This window comes from Marmota flaviventris, chromosome 1 (assembly GCF_047511675.1).
Source record: "Marmota flaviventris isolate mMarFla1 chromosome 1, mMarFla1.hap1, whole genome shotgun sequence".
Lineage (NCBI taxonomy): Eukaryota > Metazoa > Chordata > Mammalia > Rodentia > Sciuridae > Marmota > Marmota flaviventris.
In genome coordinates this window covers 164,332,173-164,353,855 of record NC_092498.1, presented here as the reverse complement: position 1 = coordinate 164,353,855, position 21,683 = coordinate 164,332,173, and the positions used below count along the sequence as shown (strand labels likewise).

The following is a 21,683-nucleotide window of genomic DNA, read 5'->3' as shown; positions in this document are numbered from 1 at the left end:
TATTCACTGGCTCAGTTCCTGGTGCTTCACAGGGAGAGGCATGGGCCAAGATCAAAGTCCCCCACCTGTGCATCATATTCACTTATTAGCAATGAATAATCTGATAGGGTACAAGTGCCTCTGATGCAGGGAACTCTCATAGGTACAGTGTTCCCAAGAGTTATGAGTCAAATGATGGTGCTGCAGTGTGTCTCATCACCTCTGAAGGATGAGAGGGGCAACAGGGTTGCAAAGATCTGTAAACCCTCAAGATCCTGATGTCCTGAGTCCTGACTCCCTCATGAAACACACATCTATTCACTCTCTAACACTCAGAGGGCAGGTTCCCTGAACTACTGATTTTACAGGGAAGCACCTTTTGCTCTCCTCTGCATGACAGTCTACATTTCCCACATGATAGAACCCTCAGCAGGTTTGTGTCAAAGTCACTCTCCTGAGCCAAGACTGTCTTATGAGGTGGCCACCTGTGAGGTAATGCAGTAGAATGGCCTGGAGATGGGAAGATTCAGGGATTGCTGACCCCCAGAGTAGTAAAAGCTCAGCTGACAGGACCCTTCTTAAGATGGCTCCTGATTACAGCACCCTGAGAATTTGCTGGGTGAGGCAGTGAACTCCTTCTCCAAAGCTAGTTCACCATGCTGATTCCAGGTCTCTTATCTGTTTAGACTATTTCTGTGAGGCTTCAAATTTTGCATCAATAGTTTGCTGGGATTCTCTTTTACCTATACCTCTGCTAAGGGTATACTCCCCCAATCCTCCTCAAGTCATATTGCCATGTGATAAATGCTGGGATGCTTTGTTTTTCTTGATATTCTATTATCCAAAACCTGGTTTTACTAGGTCTGTCTCCACTGTTGAACTCCAGTGCTCTCCCATGGCCACCCACCTCAATATGCAGCTATATACCTGTTGTTTTTGTTCCATCTGGTGGAGAAGCAGGCAAATGAATGGTACCTCTATTCTACCACATTGCCCTCCCTAAAATGTTTTCTTAATCTACATTATGATAGTTTCAAATTAAACACATCATAATCAATTATAATTTCTTTCTCAAAAGTCTTACCTGTGACGAGGTAGGTAGTTTTGAAGCACAGTGCGTCCAATGTCCATGGTGTTTGCTCCCTCGCTTACCACAAAACAGTCCCTGGGGAGTTGTTCTTGAATATGATAGAATACTGTGTAATAATTCATAGGCAGGGATTTTTTGGAAGCTAATTCCTAAAACAGTAGAGGGAAATATACTCTAAATTAGATTGGGACACAATGAAAATAACCAGTATCCATAATATACTAACAAACTTATCTGGAAATAGTTAGTTAATCATTAGAGGCTACCCAATTTCCAAATGGCTGTACAATGGTTACTCTTCAGGAGCTAAATAACCTGTGACAATATGCTAAGAAAAATGTATCCCACAGTCCCAATTTGGGATACAATCAAATAAACCAGGGAATATTCTTCTTCCTGGAGAGCCACAATATAGGCGAGCATATTAAAGACTCTAAGAAGTTGTACATTAAAGATAGCTAAGATACACTGAATTAAACAAAACCTGAACAATCTTATTTAAGCACTCTTAGGATAATGTTGCCTTACAAAAACTTTTTATTTATAAAATTTTTATTCCAGAATATTTTCATCTAAAATATGGCACTAAATTTAAAAATAAAATGTTAGGAATACAGAAGACAATGCTAAAATCTGATTGTTCCCCATACACTGGAGACTAAAGGAGATGTACTACATCCACCATTATAGAGTTCTAAATGGAGGGGGAAAACAACAAGCAAAAATCACAAGTTACAAATGCCTCTGTATATCCATATGCTTTCTAGTGCGGACAGAAAGCCACCTGGGCCTTTAGCAGCAAGTTTCATCTGTCCCTAGCACTACCTCTTTGCCTGGGCTACTATGCTCTGTTGGAGATTATACCAAGATGGACTAAGGACCTTCCTGTACTCCTACACCAGAGAAGAGAGTCAAGCTCCATTCATCTTAAACTATGGAGAGTCCTAGGGAAAAGAAGGGATTAGTTATATCACAGTTTAGAAAATAGGGCTGAGACTAGCTCTTGATAGGAGAAATAGTTACTGATTAAAATTCCGATGTAAGACAAAATCAGGTATAATCAATTCTGCTCTGTTTGCTTTGAACATGTGAATTTTTTCCAAGACCATGAACATATTAGGGAATTAAATGTGCATAATTTGCTTTTTTTTTTTTTTTTTAGAGAGAGAAAAGAAGAGAGAGAGAATTTTTTAATATTTTATTTTTCAGTTTTCAGTGGCCACAACATCTTTATTTTATTTTTATGTGGTGCTGAGGATTGAACCCAGCACCCTGCGCATGCCAGGTGAGTGCGTTACCACTTGAGCCACATCCCCAGCCCTAATTTGCTTTTCTTATGTGTTATGTGTTAATGCATGATTCCACCAGCAAGAAACACTAGGTAAACAGAAAACCACACCCAGCTGAACCAAGACACATTTGAATACATAAAATAGTGAACACCTCAGGAACAACCTATTTCATAATCAAAGAATAAGCACAACAAAGAATAATATACAAACACTTAAAACAGAAATCACTAAATCCAGAAGAAATGATTCATTTTAGTGATAGTAATGGATAGATAGACTCCCTTCCAAAGCCTTCACTGTCAGGCATAACCATCAGTGCAGAGAAGAAAACCACAGAAGAATTTTCAGCAGCAATACGAAAGTTAAATAAAAAAGAAGGCAATATGTGGATCAAATTTTCAGTTTTAATGAAACAGCTATCTATTATGTTTGCATGCCTTGAAGGACTTGTAACTTAAAGGCAGAAAACCAAGACTTGACATGCCCCAGGACTTAAGGTTTCAAAAGATCACTAAACTGATGTTCTGTGCCAAAATCAAACTGAGGGGCAATAAGCCACATCCACCTGCATCTGCTGTTATAACTTTCACCCTCCTTCTACCACTTCACAGTAACTGACAAGCTGCAGGCCAAGATGATGTCCAATTCTACAAGAAACTTCATGTCTTTTTCAAGTACCCATATTTATATATGTATCTATTACATAAGCATGGTTAAAACTTTGCTACCATTTGTATTAGGCTCCTCCTACCTTATTTTTGTTTCACAAAGTTTTTCACAGTTGTGAGTTTAACCCCTTTTTCCAAGCCCTGTGGTTTTCATTTATGATTCTGCACAGCATGGTGACTTAGGGCAGAACTAAGTCAGCCATGAACCTGAGGTGTTCTTGACTTTCAGGGGGTCCCACGTTACCTTGGATGCAGCGTCATTGCTCTTCATTTTTTCCCTCAGAGTATTCCACCACTTGCTCTCTGGAGGATACTGCCATGGTGTCTTATCAAACTGTTCTAAAAGCTAAAAAAAAAAAACATAAAAGTTTTCTTTCCTTTTTGAAAATAAACTTAAATCACATTAATATAAAAATCTCTTCTTGGGTTGGGGCTGTAGCTCAGTTGCACAGTGCTTGCCTGACATGTGTGAGGCACTGATTTTTTAGCACCACATTAAAAAAAAAAAACTAAAACAAAGGCATCCTGACCATCTACACCTATTAAAATTAAAAATCTCTTCTTGAAGAAGACACATTGCTTGCTATGCAATTCTACCCTTCACATTGCTCATACTCTGCTTTTCTTCTAGGTAGGAAACAACTGATAAATGGGTAAGATGGTAAGCTTTTGTTTGGGTCAGTATGAATTTCTGCCAGATGCTGGGATTTCTGTAGGACAGAGTGAAGTGCCACCTCCTCCACATCTCACAGGCAAGGGCTCTTAAGCCTTTTCAGTCTTTGACACTGAAGGAAATTAACTCCCTACCTAGAATCCTTATAGGAAGGCTGGTAAATACCCAGAGTCCTCTGAAATAGACTCCACAGTGATTTTATATGTGATTGGAGATGTATCTTAATACTGTGTACTTATGATAACAAATATTCTCTAAAATCAAGTAGTAAATGTGACAATATTTTATCTCCTGTTACAATGGAATATATGTTATATACAAATAATAAGAACCTGGACAAGTCATTGATTACAGGCCTTTGGGATAGTAAAATGCTCTTCATTAACTAAAATAAAACAAAACAAAAACAAAATACACCCTAATTTTTTTTCCAGTGTGTAGAGCCAGATCTTACTTAATAAATCCCTGTTTGCCTACTGAATGACTTTAAGGTACTTTTAAAGTACCTTCCCAAAATGTTTAACTTACATGAATATGAGTTATGCACAAGAAGTTAGAGTTAACAAATTTCACAGTTACATTAAGAGTAGTTTTCTGGGGCTGGGGTTATGGCTCAGTGGTAAAGCGCTCTCCTCGCATGTGCAAAGCCCTGGGTTTGATCCTCAGCACCACATAAAAATAAATAAATAAAGATATTGTGTCCATCTACAACTAAAAAATAAATATTAGAAAAAGAGTAGTTTTCCATCATAAATTTTGCTTAAAACAGATATTAACAGACCTGTCACCAAGGTAATCAAGATTAATATTTTCAAGAACTGACTTTTTCAATCTACATAAACTAAATCCAGGCAAAAGCTCCTACCTGTTTAGTAACAGCATTTATGTCTCCTAGTAAAGTCACAGCAGGTCTCACGTTATTCCCCAATTCTTCTGCACAGATGTCAACCTAAAAGAGAAAAAAGGCTGAAGAACAAGTCATGTTTATTCTTCAAAATCTTTAAGCCAATTAAAGCTGAATAAATGGACTGTGCATAAATGATAAAATTTGATTTTCAACTCAAAAAGTTCCTCAATAAAAGTAAAAACCCATAAAACTATTCCAAGTATCATAGCTAGTATAGAGAACCTCCTCATTTTTTCTCATTTTAAAATATTCTCTATGGAATTCTGGTGTTGTCCCATTATACCCACAGGAATCCATTTGAGCTGATCAATTACAGTTTTTGAATCTAATTGATAATAAGGTTCGAATGAAATACACTTAAGATTCCAATCTAGAGAAGAGGTTCTCAGATTTGAGCATGTATGAGAACCACCTAGTGGACATGTTAAACCATACATTGCAGGAGTCTACTTCAGAGTTTCTGATTTAATTAAGTCTGGGATGGGGTACAAAAATGTGCAATTCTAACAGATTTTCTAGGCAATGCGAATGCTGGTGGTTCAGGGAACACACTCCAAGAAACACTCCTAAAGCATGGCCTGATTATTTTCCCTTTACTCAGAGGTTCCATTTCTGGACAGCCAGGAACAAGTGAAAATGGCTTTTGCAAGAAGGAACAATTTAACTACCCTGAAGGAGATTAGTTGGTAAAAAAGACAAGCAGTCAGGAGGTGGCAGCATCTTCCAGGTATAATCCACAATCTTGTTCGTGATTTTTAGTTCTCAATGACCCATGTGGGAAAGGGACTACTAGAAGCTGACTCCTTAAGAGGTAAATGGCAAATATGTCAAAATATGTTCTGTCATATATAACTAAAAGGAACAAATAAAATTTAAAAAACTGAATGGCAGGCTAGGAGAAAATTATAATTGAAGCTGAGTCATTAAACATTAAATGGAATGAGGCCAATCTGTATAGGACAAATAGAGCTCACTCATGTTACTAGATAGGTAGTTCTTCCTATAGTATAGAAACTGGATTATAAAGAGGGTCAGAATGATAGAAGAATCAAAAGAGGTAAGAGTATTTTTCAGACACGGTTTAATGACATAGGTAAAAGCAGAGTAGTTTAGAGATTTCCAACCAAAGAGTGAAAGTTTTGGCTCTAAAAGAAAAACTCACTCCATAACAATGCTGAATATTTCATTCTTATCTACCATCCTATTGAGTTTCGATTCTCAACCTTTAAATATACTTGAACTTGGATTTTGCTTTTCAAAACTTTATTTTGAAAAGTTTTCTGGTCAGAAGTAAACTGGAACATGATGTTTTAGAGGTTTAAAAAGGCAGATAACTTTAGGGCCTTTAATTATGTTAGACAATTTTTAAAAATCTTCCTTTGTAAAAAGAGAAAAGGTTCTTCACAAAAGTCAAGAAGAAAGCAGATCTGATAATGGCCGAGAGGAAGAACGATGAACCACAGACAGCTCTATTCTGAAATCTTTTCTGAGTACCTGGATAAACTTCACATCTGGCTGATATCTTGGAGGGAGTCCAAAATGTAAAATCCAATTCAGTCTAGCACCAAATAACACAATCACATCAGCAAATTGCAAAGCCCTATTTAAGAAAAAAAAAAAAAAAGAATATAATACAAAGAGTACATCTATATTTCTTATTTGAATTATTCTTTTTTTAATATTTATTTTTTAGTTTTAGGTGGACACATTATCTTTATTTTAAATTTATTTATTTATTTATTTTTGTGGTGCTGAGGATTGAACCCAGTGCCTCACATATGCTAGGTGAGCACTCTACCATTGAGCCACAATCCCAGCCCTCTTAATTAAATTATTCTAAAATTAATTTTGGAAGTATTTTTTAATGTCTAGATAATTTGGAGTTTATATTAAACTTATGAATTCGCTTCCAGGGTAAATTTGATCATCTAAGCTAAAATAATTTATAAAGCCATTCTATTTAAATAGTAATCTAAAAGATAAATTAAGTAGAATAAATATTATTATAAGCTGTATCTACAATCCATTTACTTTATCACTAGAAAAATTAACATAAGTCCTCTGTAGATAGTCTTGAAAAAAAAACCCAGGAAAAAAAAAAAAGCCAAGTTAATCTCAATAATATTATTAATTGTAAACTATTATGCATATCCTGGCATATTTTCATCTAGTCTTTTTTTCTATGTAAGCATATTTTTATATAACTGAGCTTACATAATACAGTCCACACATATTTTCACTTATCATAAACATTTTCTTTATCATTAAGTTCCTAAGTAAAATTTTTTAAAAGTTACATGTTTTTCTGAACATATATGCCACAATTTATTTAATGTTCTCCACTGCGGGGCTGCACATATTTTCTCTCCTTCCCTCCCTTCTACCCTTGTGCTGAGGATGAAATCCCAGGCAACATACATGCTAGGCAAATGCTCTACTCCTGAGCCACAACACCAACATCTATGTTTGAATCTTAATGCACATTTCCCAATGATTCCTAGAAGGAGGGTTGTTTGTTTTTATTTTGGGCAGTGCTAGGAATTGAACCCAGGGCCTACTGTACACGAGGCAAATTCTCTACCAATGAGCCACATTCCCAGCACTCTAGAAGTAGGCATTTTTAAGACTATCAATTAATATTCCTGAATTGCTTTCCAAAATATTATACAAGTGTATTACTAATAGTTTTATTTTATACACCTTAATACTTCTAATCTTTATTAGATTCTAATAAAGAACTTATTCTAATATAACTTCCAATCTTTGAATGAGTTTTATTTTGATATCCACATTGATACTAACATACCACTCTTGCTTTATGTTTATTTCATATATCTTTGCTCAATCTTGTGTTTAAGTTATGTCATTTTGATAGCCCTTATAGCACATAGTTGCTGTCATTAATCCAATCAGAATGTTTCTGCCTTTTTCTGAGACACTTTATTATCATAATTGCAATGAGGTTTGTTTTGTTTTTACTCCTCATTGTCCTGATTTCTGGCTGACTCCCTTTTCCTCTTGCTGTACAAAATCTATTTTTATTGCTTTTGTCTTCTTCAGTGCTGAATGCAATTTTTCATAGAAATTCAGCTATCAGGTATTTACTCAAAAAAGCATCTTCATACATTGTGTCAATCCTAGGGAAACTAATTTAACAAACAGATAAAAACTGCAAATTGCAGGATGAATTAGCTTATCGATACTCTACAACTCTTTAAATTATCAATTCAATTATTTATAATCCTTTGCAATACTTTTTACACTATTTATGTCTTTAATGTTATCTTCTCAAAATCTAGTTAGAATGAAGATAAACTTCAGTTCAAACTAAGTTACAATATTAAATACACTTAATAGTATAAGAATTAATTTGACTACTATACATAAGAATTTGATTACTATCCTAAGTATACTGAGTAAAAAGTAAAAGCATGATCTAATAGCATTAAACAAAAAACATAAGCAGCAAATATGACATTTAACTTTTTTTTTTTGGTACAGGGACTGAACCCAGGGGTGCTTAACCACTGAGCCACATCCCTAGCCATTTTATTTTTTATTTTGAGACGGGTTTTGCTAAGCTGCTTACGGAAGTTCTAATTACAGAACTGCAGATGGCAAAAACCTAGAAATAAATACTGTCTTCTTGGCCAGAGGATCAGGATACCACCAAACCACCGCCACTCTCACAAACCCACACCCACCCACACCCATCCCCACACACACACACACCTTCCCTCTCTCCGTTTCTCCCTCTTTCTCTCTCTCACATACACACACACCTTTCTCTCTCTCACTTGCTTCGCTTCACACTGAAAGCTAGAGAGAACTTCATTGTGGTTTTTCCCCAGCAGCCAAAAATATAAGATAAATCTCATTTTTCAGGTAAAAGGAACTAGAAAAAGCACACCCCCATGGTCTAAAGTATGGGATCAGTCTCCATTGTTTTTTTCTTCTTGCTTGCCCAGCTGTGTGGTATTATAAGGCTGCAGCAAGGGCCTGGGAAAGGCACTTTTGGGAAAAAAGAAAGTGGAGGTGGAAACCAGAGAGACCCTAGAGAGAAGAGAAAAGAAATCCCCAATTCTGGATATGAACCAGCAAGTGTCTGGGCTTACCCCCAAAAGCAAGGCAATTGCAAACAGACCCAAAACATAATAGCAAAGTTTCTGAAGCAGAACTGACTCTGGAATTAGTGCCCCGAGTTAAGTAAAAGAGAATCTACAGTCTGAACCTAACCTAACCTAATCAGTTGACTGCTTGCTAAACAAATAAACAAATCAACATTCTAAAGGATTTTAATATGACCCTGAATCTCACAACCTATTATTAACCAATCTAGGATATAACCCATAATTACTCAATACAGAAAAATGTGACAATTCTCAAAAAAAAAAAAAAAAATACATGCTAATCCAAGAAGTCTCAGATGTTAGAATTACTAAATAAAGACTTTAAAGCAATAAAGACTAAATAAAGACTATTATAACTATGTTCCATGAAGAATAAAGAAAAATATTCTTGAAATAAGCTTAAAGATAGAAATTCTGGGCAAAGAAACATAAAATGTAAGAAACAAAAGGGTTGAAAACAAGTGAACAGATACTTGGAGAAAATCAAGATGTATAATATTTGTATCAATGGAGTTCCATTAGGAGGAGCAAAAAATTGGTGTAGAAATAACCATAAAAAAGTTTCTAAAATTGGATAAAGACAAAATTTACAGATTCAAAAAGATCTGAGAACCCAAAGGAAATCATGTCCAGATATATCATAATTAAACAGCTAAAAACCAAAGATAAAGAAAAATTTTGAAAGCAGACAGATAAAAAGAACTTACTACATAAGAGAACAAAGATTCAAATGACTGCAGATTTTTCGACTAAACCCACAAGAGCCTGAGGAGACTCGGTATCATCTTTAAAGTACTGAAAAGTCCAAAAGAAGCAAGTAGTCTTAGAATTACATGATTCTTTCAGAACTTCTCTCTAGATGCATTATGGTAACAAAACAATTTAAGTTAGCCTAAAATTTGCCATGATATTGTATTTTAAATGTGTAATGCCATATACCTGGATCTGGCTGCAGATACACAATTTGGATGGTTGTCAGGGACAACACCTTTTCCCATTGGGGTAGGCAAAAATGGCAATTTACACTGCTCCACCAACTTCCTGATACTCTCTTCTGCGTGGGCATAAGCAGCACCTATAAGAAATGGAAATGTATTAGATGATTTAGTTAAGTTTGGCATTGGGACCATAAAAATAGTTCACATGAAATTGCTTTTAGATCTCAAATACTTTCCTTCTGCTTATACATGGGCTTAAAAACAAAATAAACTAACTATGGTTTTTATCTTTGGTATTTTAAAGTGCTTAAGAAAGCAATAATTCTAACTTCCCCTCAATAATATTCTAGATTAATCTGAAGAATAAACAAAAGTTACACCATGCATCTCTTGTTGATACATCACTTACCTGTTCCATGCCATCATCCTGCTGAACTACTAATGGCAATTTACTAAATACACTGTATCTACTGGGAGGCCCAGGTGGGCAGGAGGAGCTCTGCCCTGAAAGAGAAAGGCTCCCTCTATCTTCACACATCTCTCTCCATCACCAGCAAATCCAGTCTGCACTAGTCTAGGGGGGCTTAAATTCCTAAGGCTCCCCAGATCTTTCTATAGGTTCTACAATGCTGTGACTGTACAGGGCTAACTTGAATGGGATATATATCTGTTTTTTACAACTATATGCCTGAAGAGTAACCATGTCTTTGACATTTAAGACACTGAATGTTTGATGAAATATAGGAATGATTCCATTTCTAATTTGATCAAGGCCACTATTATTCTTAGCTATTTTATACTTTTTTCATGGTTAGCAGAATTCTATCAATATTTGGAATTTAAATTCTTTACTGAATCCTATTAAATAGTATAGTGTGCTTTCAGATCCAATATCACATTCCCCCTACAGAATCTCCCCGACTCCTTTCTCATATATACACAATGAAAAATACTTTAGATTTTATGCAGCAAGTTTCCTTATTCTCCTTCTTACCTCTATGTCGATGTACACTCAGTCTCTCTTCCTAGACTGTCTCTGTTCTCCCTGAAACTTAGTGAACTATTGCCCAGTTTGTCAAGGTATAGCTGCTGTGCCATGCCTTCTGGAATGTCTTTGCACCACCTACACAAGGCAAACTGTTGCTGCTTTCCTGGAGAAGCCACCTCGGCCTCTCTTTACACACTAAGAGTTTACATGTAATCAGGTATCAGGCCTATTCCCCTCTAGGTAGGAATCATTATTTTTCTGTATTCCTCATGAATGGTTTTATAATCCTTGCCTTATCATAAGTACTCATCAAGTGTTTATTAAAGGAAGAATGAAAACTAGCACCCACTAAGTGCTTTCCGCGTATGTTGTTGCTGTTTATACCCTATTGAGGGAGTTAATGTTCCTATTTTACAAGTGAGATATTGAGACTCAGAGCAAATGCTTGCCAAAATACATCATAAAATGCATTCAACTCAGAATTATTTCAGTTGTTCACCATTTTCTTTAAAACTATTTTTAGTTTCTATGTGATATCTAAGTAATGTATAATTGATTAACATGGTCATAGGTGATCCCAACAGCCTTACAATAATAAATTTCTGATAGGAGTATAAATTGGTTGGTACCACAGCTCAGGAGAAAGCAATTAACAGTTTATACCAAAAGCCTTAAAAATATTTTGACTTAGTCGATTCTCTTTGGGGGGATCTGTCTTAAATCCTAAATAGGAAAAAAAGCGTTAGGCACGGATATTTTCATCACAGCTACTATAAACTAACAGTAAATATTCACCAGTAAAGTATTAATATGTATGTGAACAGACATTAAGAATTATGTCTAGAAAATAATTTTAAGATGATGGAAAATGTTACAATGAAAAAAGGAATAGAAAAGTATAAGGGTTAAAAATCACTGGTTGAAGAGATTTCTTCTATATTTCTAGATTTTCCCAAAATTTTTTATAATAGGAAAAAAAATCATTTTACTCTTAAGTCCCAAGCAGTGTAATAATTTCCTTGTAAGAGATCTCTGGACAATCAAGGATAATTCTATGATCTGAAAACTAATAATGTAAAATGAAGATGAAGAAAACTCTTATTCCAGTTTCAACATTAGAGCAGACAATAAATAAAAATAATTCCTAAAGAGAATCAGCATTCTTTCAAATGCCTCGCAAGACTTAGTCCTATTCAACGTTACCTTTCCCAATGATGAGAAGGGGCTGTTTGGCATTCCTAATTATAGATGCTGCCATACACACAGCAGAGGTTTCTGCCATGCTAACAGGAGGTGGCATACAGCACTCCTTGTACCTGCAAATAAACAGCTCTCTTAATTAAAACAGGCCAACTCCAAAATTTCTTACTGTGAAAATTTCAAATACATAAAAAGGTAGAAGCCAGGCATAATGCTGCACGCCTGTAATCCCAGCAGCTTGGGAGGCTGAGACAGGAGAATGGCGAGTTCAGCATCGGCAACTCAGTGAGACCCTGTCTCTAAATAAAATATAATAGGGCTGGGGATATGGCTTAGTGGTTGAGTGACCCTGAGTTCAATCCCTGGTACTCACTCTCCCCTTAAAAAAGTAGAAAAATAGTACAATAAACTCCATAAACTCACCATGTAGATTTAACAATTGATACCAGCTTACCACCTTTGCTTCACTCACACATGTGCATGTTTTTCCTCCAAATCATTTATATATATGGTTGTAGATGGACACATTACATTAATAAATATTTATTTATTTTATGTGATGCTGAGGATCCAACCCAGTGCCTTACACATGCTAGGCAAGCGGTCTACCACTGCGCCACAACCCAGCTCCCCCCACCCAATCATTTTAAGTATGTAAGGGTAAAAGAAATTGAAGTTAAAGTGTAAAAGACCGGGCATTATAAAGTTTCTAAGCTGCAAGGCCTGAGTTAAAAAGTAAAGGACCAGGTATTGTTAAGTTCCTATGCTACACCCCAAAACCTGAAATTCCTGTAGCTGTTAGGACAATACCCAGAACTGCCCAGTAAATATTCCCCCTGACCATCTGGTTGTTTAATAACCTAGGACCCTGTGCGGCCTGGCACATAGGCATCGCAGGGCCTAAACCAATCAGTTTGAATGTACCTCCCTCCTTAGGATTGACCTATCACCCCCGCCCAACCTGTTCCCGCCAATGAATGTGCTAATCAAGTTTGAGAATTGTTGTTTGATTTTCCTGCGGTGTATGATGATTTGTTAAAGGAGACTGTGATGTATGTAAAGTCCCGCCCTCCCCAAAAAGTGTACTTAAACACTGCTCAAGCCCTGCTCGGGGCTCTGGGCTGCTCTCCCTTCTTGAGTGAGCACGGAGCCCTAGCGCGCTGGATTGGATCCTCAATAAACCCCTTTTGCTGTTGCATGAGCCGGTCTCTTGGTGGTCTCTTCCTCCGACGTTCGCCGGACCCTTACAAGTAAATTACAGGCATCAAGACATTTCACCCTAAAAAATTCCTGATGCAGCTCTAAAAGAGAAGAACCTTCTCTTACACAAACATAATATCCTTATCACATCTAGTAAATTAACAGTTCTTCCCCAATATCTAGTAACCAAACAGGAATTCATTGACAGGAGACAGGGGTCAATAGCTTTGCACTGTAACAGCAATAGTAGTAGTTATTGTTGTCGTAATAGTAAATACCATACTAAAACCAATTATTTAATGCTATATGCCATTTTTTTCTCATTTAATTTTCAAAACAATAAAGAGAGGTATCACTATTACCTTAGTTTCACCACAGTGGAATAAAGACTCATAGACAGTAACTTAACCATGGTCCCAAATGGCACAGGACAGAGACTGCACTAAACAAGTCTCTCTGTCTCCTAAGTTCCAGTTGTGTTTCATTATTCCCCTCAGCACTCACTATTTCCACTCACTAGGTAAGTCAATACTGTAGTGGCACCCCTTTGTCTACAGGAAATCTTCAGTAAGTTTCTCCAGAAATCTTCACCATAATTAATCTCAGGACTATCAGCAAAAGAATCTCTACAAAAGAATTCAATGTAGTGACACTTCCCATTTCATGTTGCTTTATCTTACTTGGCCACCGCCTGGAAGAGATCAGCACTCCAGGTGCTGAATGTCACTTTACTAGTTTTTCACAAATATTTATGGACTATCTAACATACATAACAACATATAATAGTTTGTAGAAGTGTGCTTGCAAATGCAGAGTATTATATGAAAAACAAGATTCTTTTAACCAGGCCACAGGCCTTGGGGTAAAGCTTCACAGAGATGCTTACATTTCAAAGAGAAGAGGTTATCAACTACTCCATGGTAAATAGCTGGCAGAGGAAGGGAAGAAAGGGGAGAAGAAGCTCTCCCCTTCTCAGGTGTTGTCTTTGAAGGGTTAACTTGCCCAGAACAGTGAAAGAAAAAGCTGCTTTTGTGTGAACTTCTGCAGGCTGTGAACTTCTGAGCCTCTCTCCTTACATACCGAGTATAAAGTTCTGAAACTCAGGGTTCAGGGGGATTAATTGATTACAGCGAAAGCTATACCCACTGAACCTGGCTGCAGCCAAATGAACCTGCTTCCTGTTTCCTGTTTGGTATCCTGTCTCATCTGTCCCCTACTACAATACTGTATAGCATTACAATATGTATTAGCAAAAGAACTTAATGAAATTGTCCCAGGTAAGCATTTCTGGACAATTCCTCACTGTGATTAATTTATTCTAATAAAAAGGGATATGCAAAGGGTCGGGTTGTGTGGCTTAGTGGTAGAGCGCTTGCCTAGCATGTGTGAGGCACTGGGTTTGTTTCTCAGCACCACATATAAGCAAATAAATAAAGATCCATCAATAACTAATAGAAATATTTGTTTTTAAAAAAGGAATATTCAACCTTTACAAAAATATAAAAGGCAGCTTATAATAGTTACAACTTCTCTGAGCCTCACCCTCTCTCACTCCTTAATATTATTTTGATTATCATGTTCAGGTATTATACAGAGTAAATGTCTTTTTGTCTGACTCTCCCAATCACCCTTGGTATACTGAGTATACCCCTGAGGCCCACTTTCTACAATCAGTAAAGAACCATTTTCACAATAACAAAGTCCACAAAAATTATAATTAGGACTTTTGTGTGTGTGTTTGTGTGCTAAGGATCAAACCCAGGGCTTCTTGCATGCTAGGCAAGCACTCTACCTTGAATTACATCCATCCCTAGGCCAGGAAATGATCACAACAATGAAAAAATTATCATGATAAAGCCAAGTAAAAAAGATAGAATATAAAACTACATAGTATGAATACAATATGAAAAATATGCACGAAAAGAGAATAGAAAAATAGTGTTAAAAATGTCAATTCTTAGCTGAAATGATTTCTACTTTTCTGACTTTTCCCCCCCTAAAAAATAGAAAAAAACACATTTCACTTGTAAGACCAAGAAAATATCATTAAGGCACCAAGGTCCACAATAGCAGGAATGCACTAAATAATTCCCAAGTTGATGCACTAAATAATTCTCAAGTGCCATCCTTAAATGGCCGAGTGAGAAACCAGAGAAAAAAGGATTTTTGTACTTCTTTTCACTCAGTGTTTAAGAAATAAAAGGATATGACAAATAATGGAAACATCTATGTTAGAACATTTTAAAACCATACAGAGAGTTAGACATACATTTTTTATGCTGCGTCGCAATAATTTCTCAACAATCACCTCATCTCTTGGCTTACACTAGGAATATATATTTATGGTTACCACGGAAATAATTTCAAATGAGAAATTCAGAAAGCTCCATGTAATTGATTTAGTAATTGAACCTTAAAATAGTTATGAAATAATACCATTTTAATTAAGAAAATTAAGCCATTTGGTAAGGACTCAGCTGAATTACTAAACTGTGAAAAGTTAATACAACTGGAGATTAATTTATAAACTACTAGGTAAATTCTTTTTAAAAGGTAAGCATTAGCTGGGCACGGTGGCACATGCCTGTAATCCCAGGGCTTGGGAGGCCAAGGCAGGAGGATCACAAGTTCAAAGCCACCTCAGCAATAGTGAAGCACTAAGCAACTCAGCGGTTAAGTACCCCTGAGTTCAACCCCTGGTACCCCAAAAAATTTTTACTCACTTTATAGAATCCACATTCACCTGGAGGGTCACAAAATCTGCAGGTATGTCAACATAACAAGCACCTGGACGACCGTAGATACTGCTTCTTACTGCCTATGTTTATCAAAAAAGAAGGCTTTTTTAAAAAAAATCTCAATCCTTATTATCATATTTTACTGAAAGATAATTCATTTTATTTGTTTTACTTGAGGATAATTTAAAACTGTAAAATAAATGCTATTTTAATTTTTCTAGACATCCTTAGTTGGAGGGAAAAAAAACTCTAATTAAGAAATGTCCTCCATTAAGTCTACATAATTCAGAAGATATTTCTTGTTTAAAAAAAGAGATTAGACGGAGGTGGTGGTACACAATGTTATCTCAGTGACTCAGGAGGCTGAGGCAGAAGGATTGCAAGTTCAAGGCCAGCCTGGGCAACTCAGTGAGACCCTATCTCAAAACAAAAAATAAAAAGGGCTAGGGATGGGGGCTGGGATTGTGGCTCAGTGGTAGAGTGCTCGCCTACCATGTGCAAGACACTGGGTTCGATCCTCAGCACCACATAAAAATAAAGATATCGTGTCTACCTATAACTAAAAAATAAATATTAAAAAAAGGGGTAGGGATGTAGCTCCATGGTAGAGCACCCCTAGATTCAGTCCCCAGTGCTGAAAAAAGGGGGGTGGGGGAGACAAGAAAGAAAGTATTCACTTAGGGCTTTGAAATTCATGTTCTATTCCACTTTCAGAAATTATTCACTAGACTCTGCATGCCAAGTTTTGACACTGTAATGTGTACTTTCACCTGCTTCTTAATCCTAATAATCTGGCAAAGTTTTCAGAAGCTGTGATGTTGTAATATGTATAATATAATTTCTATAATTCGTGGTTTTGACATGGTTCAAATGTGTATATAATAAATGATGGATAGATAAAATAGCTTATTAAAAAATTATTTTATTAACTGAAGAGAGTTTTTTTACACATTAGTCCCAATTTTCAAAAATAATCCTTTGCAAAAGCAAGGAGTACCCAGGGGTTTGTTATACCTTTATATTCACTTATGCATAATTAAAAAGATAATTATAAAAAGTGAAGCACAGGAAAAAAATTTTCCAAAAATAACTTACTTCATCACCTATATGTTTCTATAATTAAATGTAGTTATAGTGAACACTAAAATGTAAAAAGCTTCGTAACGAGGTCATTTTTACCAGTCTGGATATACTCCTAATTATCATTAATTTTATTGAGAGTAAAAATAACAGTGCTAAAGGTGTAATTCAGTGTTAGAGCATGTGCTTAGCAAGTGTGAGGCCCTGGGTTTAATGCAAAGGAGAGAGTGTTATTAAATACTGTACCTTTTCAATAACAGTGGGAATAGCTTCTATGCTACTTGGCCGGACAGAGAACTTGCTGTATGGTCTACAAGCTTCCACCTATATAGAAAATGAAAATTATCTAAACATTCAGTTCATAATCATATTACTCTTCCCAAGTAAGACAAAGTGTTAAGTTATTACTTTCTATTACATTTAGAAGATAAAGAAAATGCATTTTAAGACTATGTCCTAAAGGCCTATTCAAATCATAATCAAATTTCTAACAAGAGACCTTTTTTATTTCTCAGACTGGCAAAAATTAGTTTGATAATACCCACCCATCTACCACAGCACAGGAAAACAGGCACTCTCATAACTTCTGGTAAGAATATAAATAGAAAAGAAGGCTTACTAATGTCTACAAAAAAATTCAGCAACATAACCTGAGCCTAGCAATTCCACAGCTAGGAATACACAACTTCATCTGTTACATCTTATCTATTTTTATGTTTCTGCCAGTTTCCCCTTTTATGTTTGTTGCTATGCTGTTTAGAACATGTGAATTCAGTAGTGATAAATTCTCACTGTTTAATGTACCTTTAGCATAATATATCAACTGTTTCTCCTGAGTTTCTGGTATGAAATCTATGAAAACCTTGGACACCTCAGTGCCATCGGCATGAGAGAGAGAATTAAGCTAATCCCTGGAATTTCTGTTTATGGTCATGTCTTTTAGTTTTAAAGACTTCTACAAAAAGAAGATACTTGGATTTTAAATCAGTGATCTTTCTCTTCAATTTTAAAATTTTCTCTAATAAGCTGCTATTAGTTTTATTATTAGGTAAAAAAAAATATTTGTGATGGTCAGTATTCTTTTTTTATTCTCAATGATTGTTTTTGGAGTAACCTTAATTTCCTTTTAATTAACTTATCTGCTCCATTTACTTTTTCAGCTATATCAGCATCTTTTAAATAAGCAATAATTATAATTATCTTCCTTTGACAAGTAAAATTTCAAGTCCCTTTTAAGTGTATAAAAACATAACATTTATATTAAATTATATCAAAGTATAGAATTTTGTATTAGTTCATCATTTATAAAATTCTGTTTGGGGTTGTGGGTGTAGTTCAGTGGTAAAGTTCTTGCCTAGCCTATGTGAGACTCTGGGTTTGATCTCTAGCACTGCAAGAAAATCTTTCTAAAAATTCTGTTCAAAATTTGGTTTTAACTTTGCTCTTTACTTTATCCTACAAATGCTCAAATATATTTATATTGTATCCATCATTCACTCTTATGTATTGCTTTCTACAACTATTTTTAAAACTAATATTTTATTGAAAAAAAATCTTAATTTTACTTTTGAAATACTTTCCTTCTTCCTTCTCTCTTCCTTCTAAAATAAATATAAATTTGTCCAGAGTCTTCTGATAATCACTTTAGGAATTATCCTCTCAACTTTTTATTTCCATGAAGTTTAGGAAGCATAGTCCAAATTCATTTTTATTCCCACTTTTGACTCTTACAAGAACTTATTTTCAAAATTAAAAATCCTATCAATTTTGGTATATTTCTTGAAAGCCTGATCTCAAAGCAGGAATAAGCCCTTTTTTTAATATTCCCCTGAGATTGTCTTGTTCAGGAAAATTACCTTAGGCACCTCTAATTTATGCCTTTTAAATTGTTTTATTTTGCAGACAGGAGTTCTTATATCTTGTCCATAATTCTTACAGTATATAACTGTGTTGTTACCTGAGGAAACTCCTGGAAGGCTCCCATTGTTTCTTGATTTCTTTCAGAGGAACCACCAATCACAATCAATGGCCTGAAATAGTAATTTTTGAAAAAAGATAACTACAAATGAGACTATGTAAAACCCTCTACAGAGAATTCAATGTATAACATTGCAATAATGCTAATGAGAAACAGAGAAACAGAACAGATTACATCCTCCCTTAGAAACTATAGGTTAAAAAATACTTAGAAGGCAAGGTGGTGAGAGTACCCTTCCTCAATTTCAGAAAAATGCAACATTTATAGTAAATGTTTTTCCTTACTCCTGCCTCACCCCTACTGGATGCTGATGCTAGACTAACAGGGGTAGAAAAATAAAATAAATTTTTATGCTCTTCTTCTTGTTCTTGGGATAGGGGAAAGAGAAATTCAATACTTTATTAGGTAAATCTATTTAGAAATGGCAAAATGACTGACATTCCTCATCAATAAAACTTTTAACCCTTAAGGTGAAAAAAATCACAGCAAACCTAAAGGTACTCAAAAATATCAGATCCTGATAAAGGGAAAGACTAGGAAGGAAGGAGAGGAAATTAAACATGCTATAAATTGATTAGAACATAACCCCCTTCAATCTGATCTTATTGGTAAAGTACCAAAGATGGGCCAAAGGCAAAGTTAGAGAATAAGTACCAAGCAGTTTGTAAAGCAAACTCAAATACAAGAATCTCAACTGCCTTGCTAACTACACAAAGTGAAGAATTAGACATTTTAAAATACTAAGCTGGGATCTTTAAAAAGTAATTCCTCACTGAAAGCAAACAGAACTATATAAACATATACATACACACACATATACAAATAAACATACAGAGAGAGGGAAAGAAACTCTAAAATGTTAATAGTGTCCACCTCTAAGTAAAGAATAAGAATAATTTTCATTTTCCTTATACCTTTTAAAACAGCCCATATTCATGGTATACAACATGGTGTTTAAAAAATACACAAACACATAATGAAGTATGTTAAAGTAAAATTAACATATTCATCATTTCATATATATATACTTTTTCTGTGTGTGGTAAAAGAACCTGAAATCTACTCTCCTAAGCAAGTTTCCTGAATCCAATTCTATTAATTAACACAACACAACATTAACTATTGTCCTTATGTTGTACACTAAAACTCTAGGCTTATCTATCCTGCATAACTAAAACCTTATACCCTTTGACCTTCACCTCTCACCTACCCCCTTTCCCTTAATCACCTTTCTGTTTCTATATATTAGAGGATTTTTCCCAGTCTTTCCACTGAAGATCAGTTCTACTTAGTAAGATTACAGAGGACATTTTAAGAAAATGTTTTCAGTAATAAAACTTTGATTACCAACAGTTCATATTTGCATTTGCCATACCACCCAAGGCATGGATGAGACCTGGGCCAGAAACAACAAGGCATACTCCTGGCCTAGAAGCAAAACAGAATTTATTTTATTAAAATCAGATCAAATTTACAACTGAACAAGCAGAATAAGCCCCAAAAATCTTTTTTTTTTTTTTCCAGAACTGGAAACTGAACCCAAAGGCTTGCGCATGCCAGGTAAATGCTCTACCACTGAAGCACATGCCCAGGCTTTTTTAAAATTTCACTTTGAGTCAGGGTCTAACGAAGTTTCCCGAGCTAGCCTCAAATCTGTGATCCTCCTGCCTCTGTTTCCCATGTAGCTGGGATTATAGACATGTACGACTGTGCCCAATCTAGCAATCTCATTTTTGAACCAAATATTTTTGGTCCATAACAACAAATGATTCAGATCACTTTAGAGTGAAATACAGCAGCAATCTTCATGAACTTCAAATAAAGACATGTAGGTCTTTATTATAATTGTAGAAAAATTATTAGAATATTTGTAATAAAAAAGATGATTACATAAGCCTTCTTATAAGAAATAAAGCACATATCATCTTCACATTGAATTTCTCCATCCTCTTCATATTTTGCTCCCATTTCATGTGGGCTAAAATGAGTTGACTGCATAGAGAAGCATTTTGGAAATGGGTATATTTTGTATGAAGAAGGTGATTTTTTTTTTTCCATTTCTTAACAAATAAATGCCAATTCAGGGGCTGGGACTATAGCTCAGTGGCAAAGCGCTTGCCTAGCAATTGTGAGGCACTGGGTTCGATCCTTGGCACCACATAAAAATAAACAAAGTAAAGGCATGCTGTCCATCTACAACCTCAAAAAATTAAAAACAAGTCAACTGACCTTTGAGAGGAAAGTAATTCTGTACATCATGTTCTACCAAAACTCTTTTCCAACTAAAGCTCAATTTTTTACCCTAGAAATGACTTTCTAAGCCTAAAGCACTCAAGAAAAAGGTATCTCTACATTGAGTTTGCCACTTAACATTTATAATTTCTTAAGAATCTTTAAGACAGACTTTAAAATGCATTAACTTATCACCAAAAATTAAAACTTCTACAACAGTACTGACAGAACTTTTTGTACAGTCCAATATGGCAGCCAGTCCACAGATGGTTACTGAGCACTTGAAATGTGGCCATCATAAATAAGAAACTATAGTTTAAATGTTATTTCATTTTAATTAATTTAAATGTAGTCACACATGACTAGTAGCTAGTATAATAAACAATGTAGTACCAGAAGTTCATTAAAAGAAACAAAATTTTGCTGGGCATGATGGCACAAGCCTGTAATCCCAACAATTTGGGAGGCTGACGCAGGAGGATCTCAAGTTCAAGGCCAGCTCCAGAAACCTTAGTGAGACCCTGTCTCAAAATAAAAAAACATAACAAAAAAAAAAAAGGCTAGGATGTAATTCAGTGGTAAATTGCCCC

General features: G+C 35.4%; 1 protein-coding gene across 1 annotated transcript in view; it reads right to left on the bottom strand.

Moving 5' to 3' along the window:
- Positions 1-21,683, bottom strand: part of Hacl1 (2-hydroxyacyl-CoA lyase 1) — a 45,065-nt gene that overhangs the window by 19,143 nt on the left and 4,239 nt on the right. Inside the window, exons 4-13 of the mRNA XM_027947813.3 lie at positions 20,209-20,289; positions 18,841-18,913; positions 17,130-17,207; positions 15,789-15,883; positions 11,869-11,981; positions 9,679-9,814; positions 6,104-6,209; positions 4,568-4,651; positions 3,274-3,375; positions 1,064-1,218 (exon numbers count right to left, since the gene is read on the bottom strand). Of these exons, the coding sequence (XP_027803614.1) occupies positions 1,064-1,218; positions 3,274-3,375; positions 4,568-4,651; positions 6,104-6,209; positions 9,679-9,814; positions 11,869-11,981; positions 15,789-15,883; positions 17,130-17,207; positions 18,841-18,913; positions 20,209-20,289 (1,023 nt within the window). The remainder of the gene's footprint in view (positions 1-1,063; positions 1,219-3,273; positions 3,376-4,567; positions 4,652-6,103; positions 6,210-9,678; positions 9,815-11,868; positions 11,982-15,788; positions 15,884-17,129; positions 17,208-18,840; positions 18,914-20,208; positions 20,290-21,683) is intronic.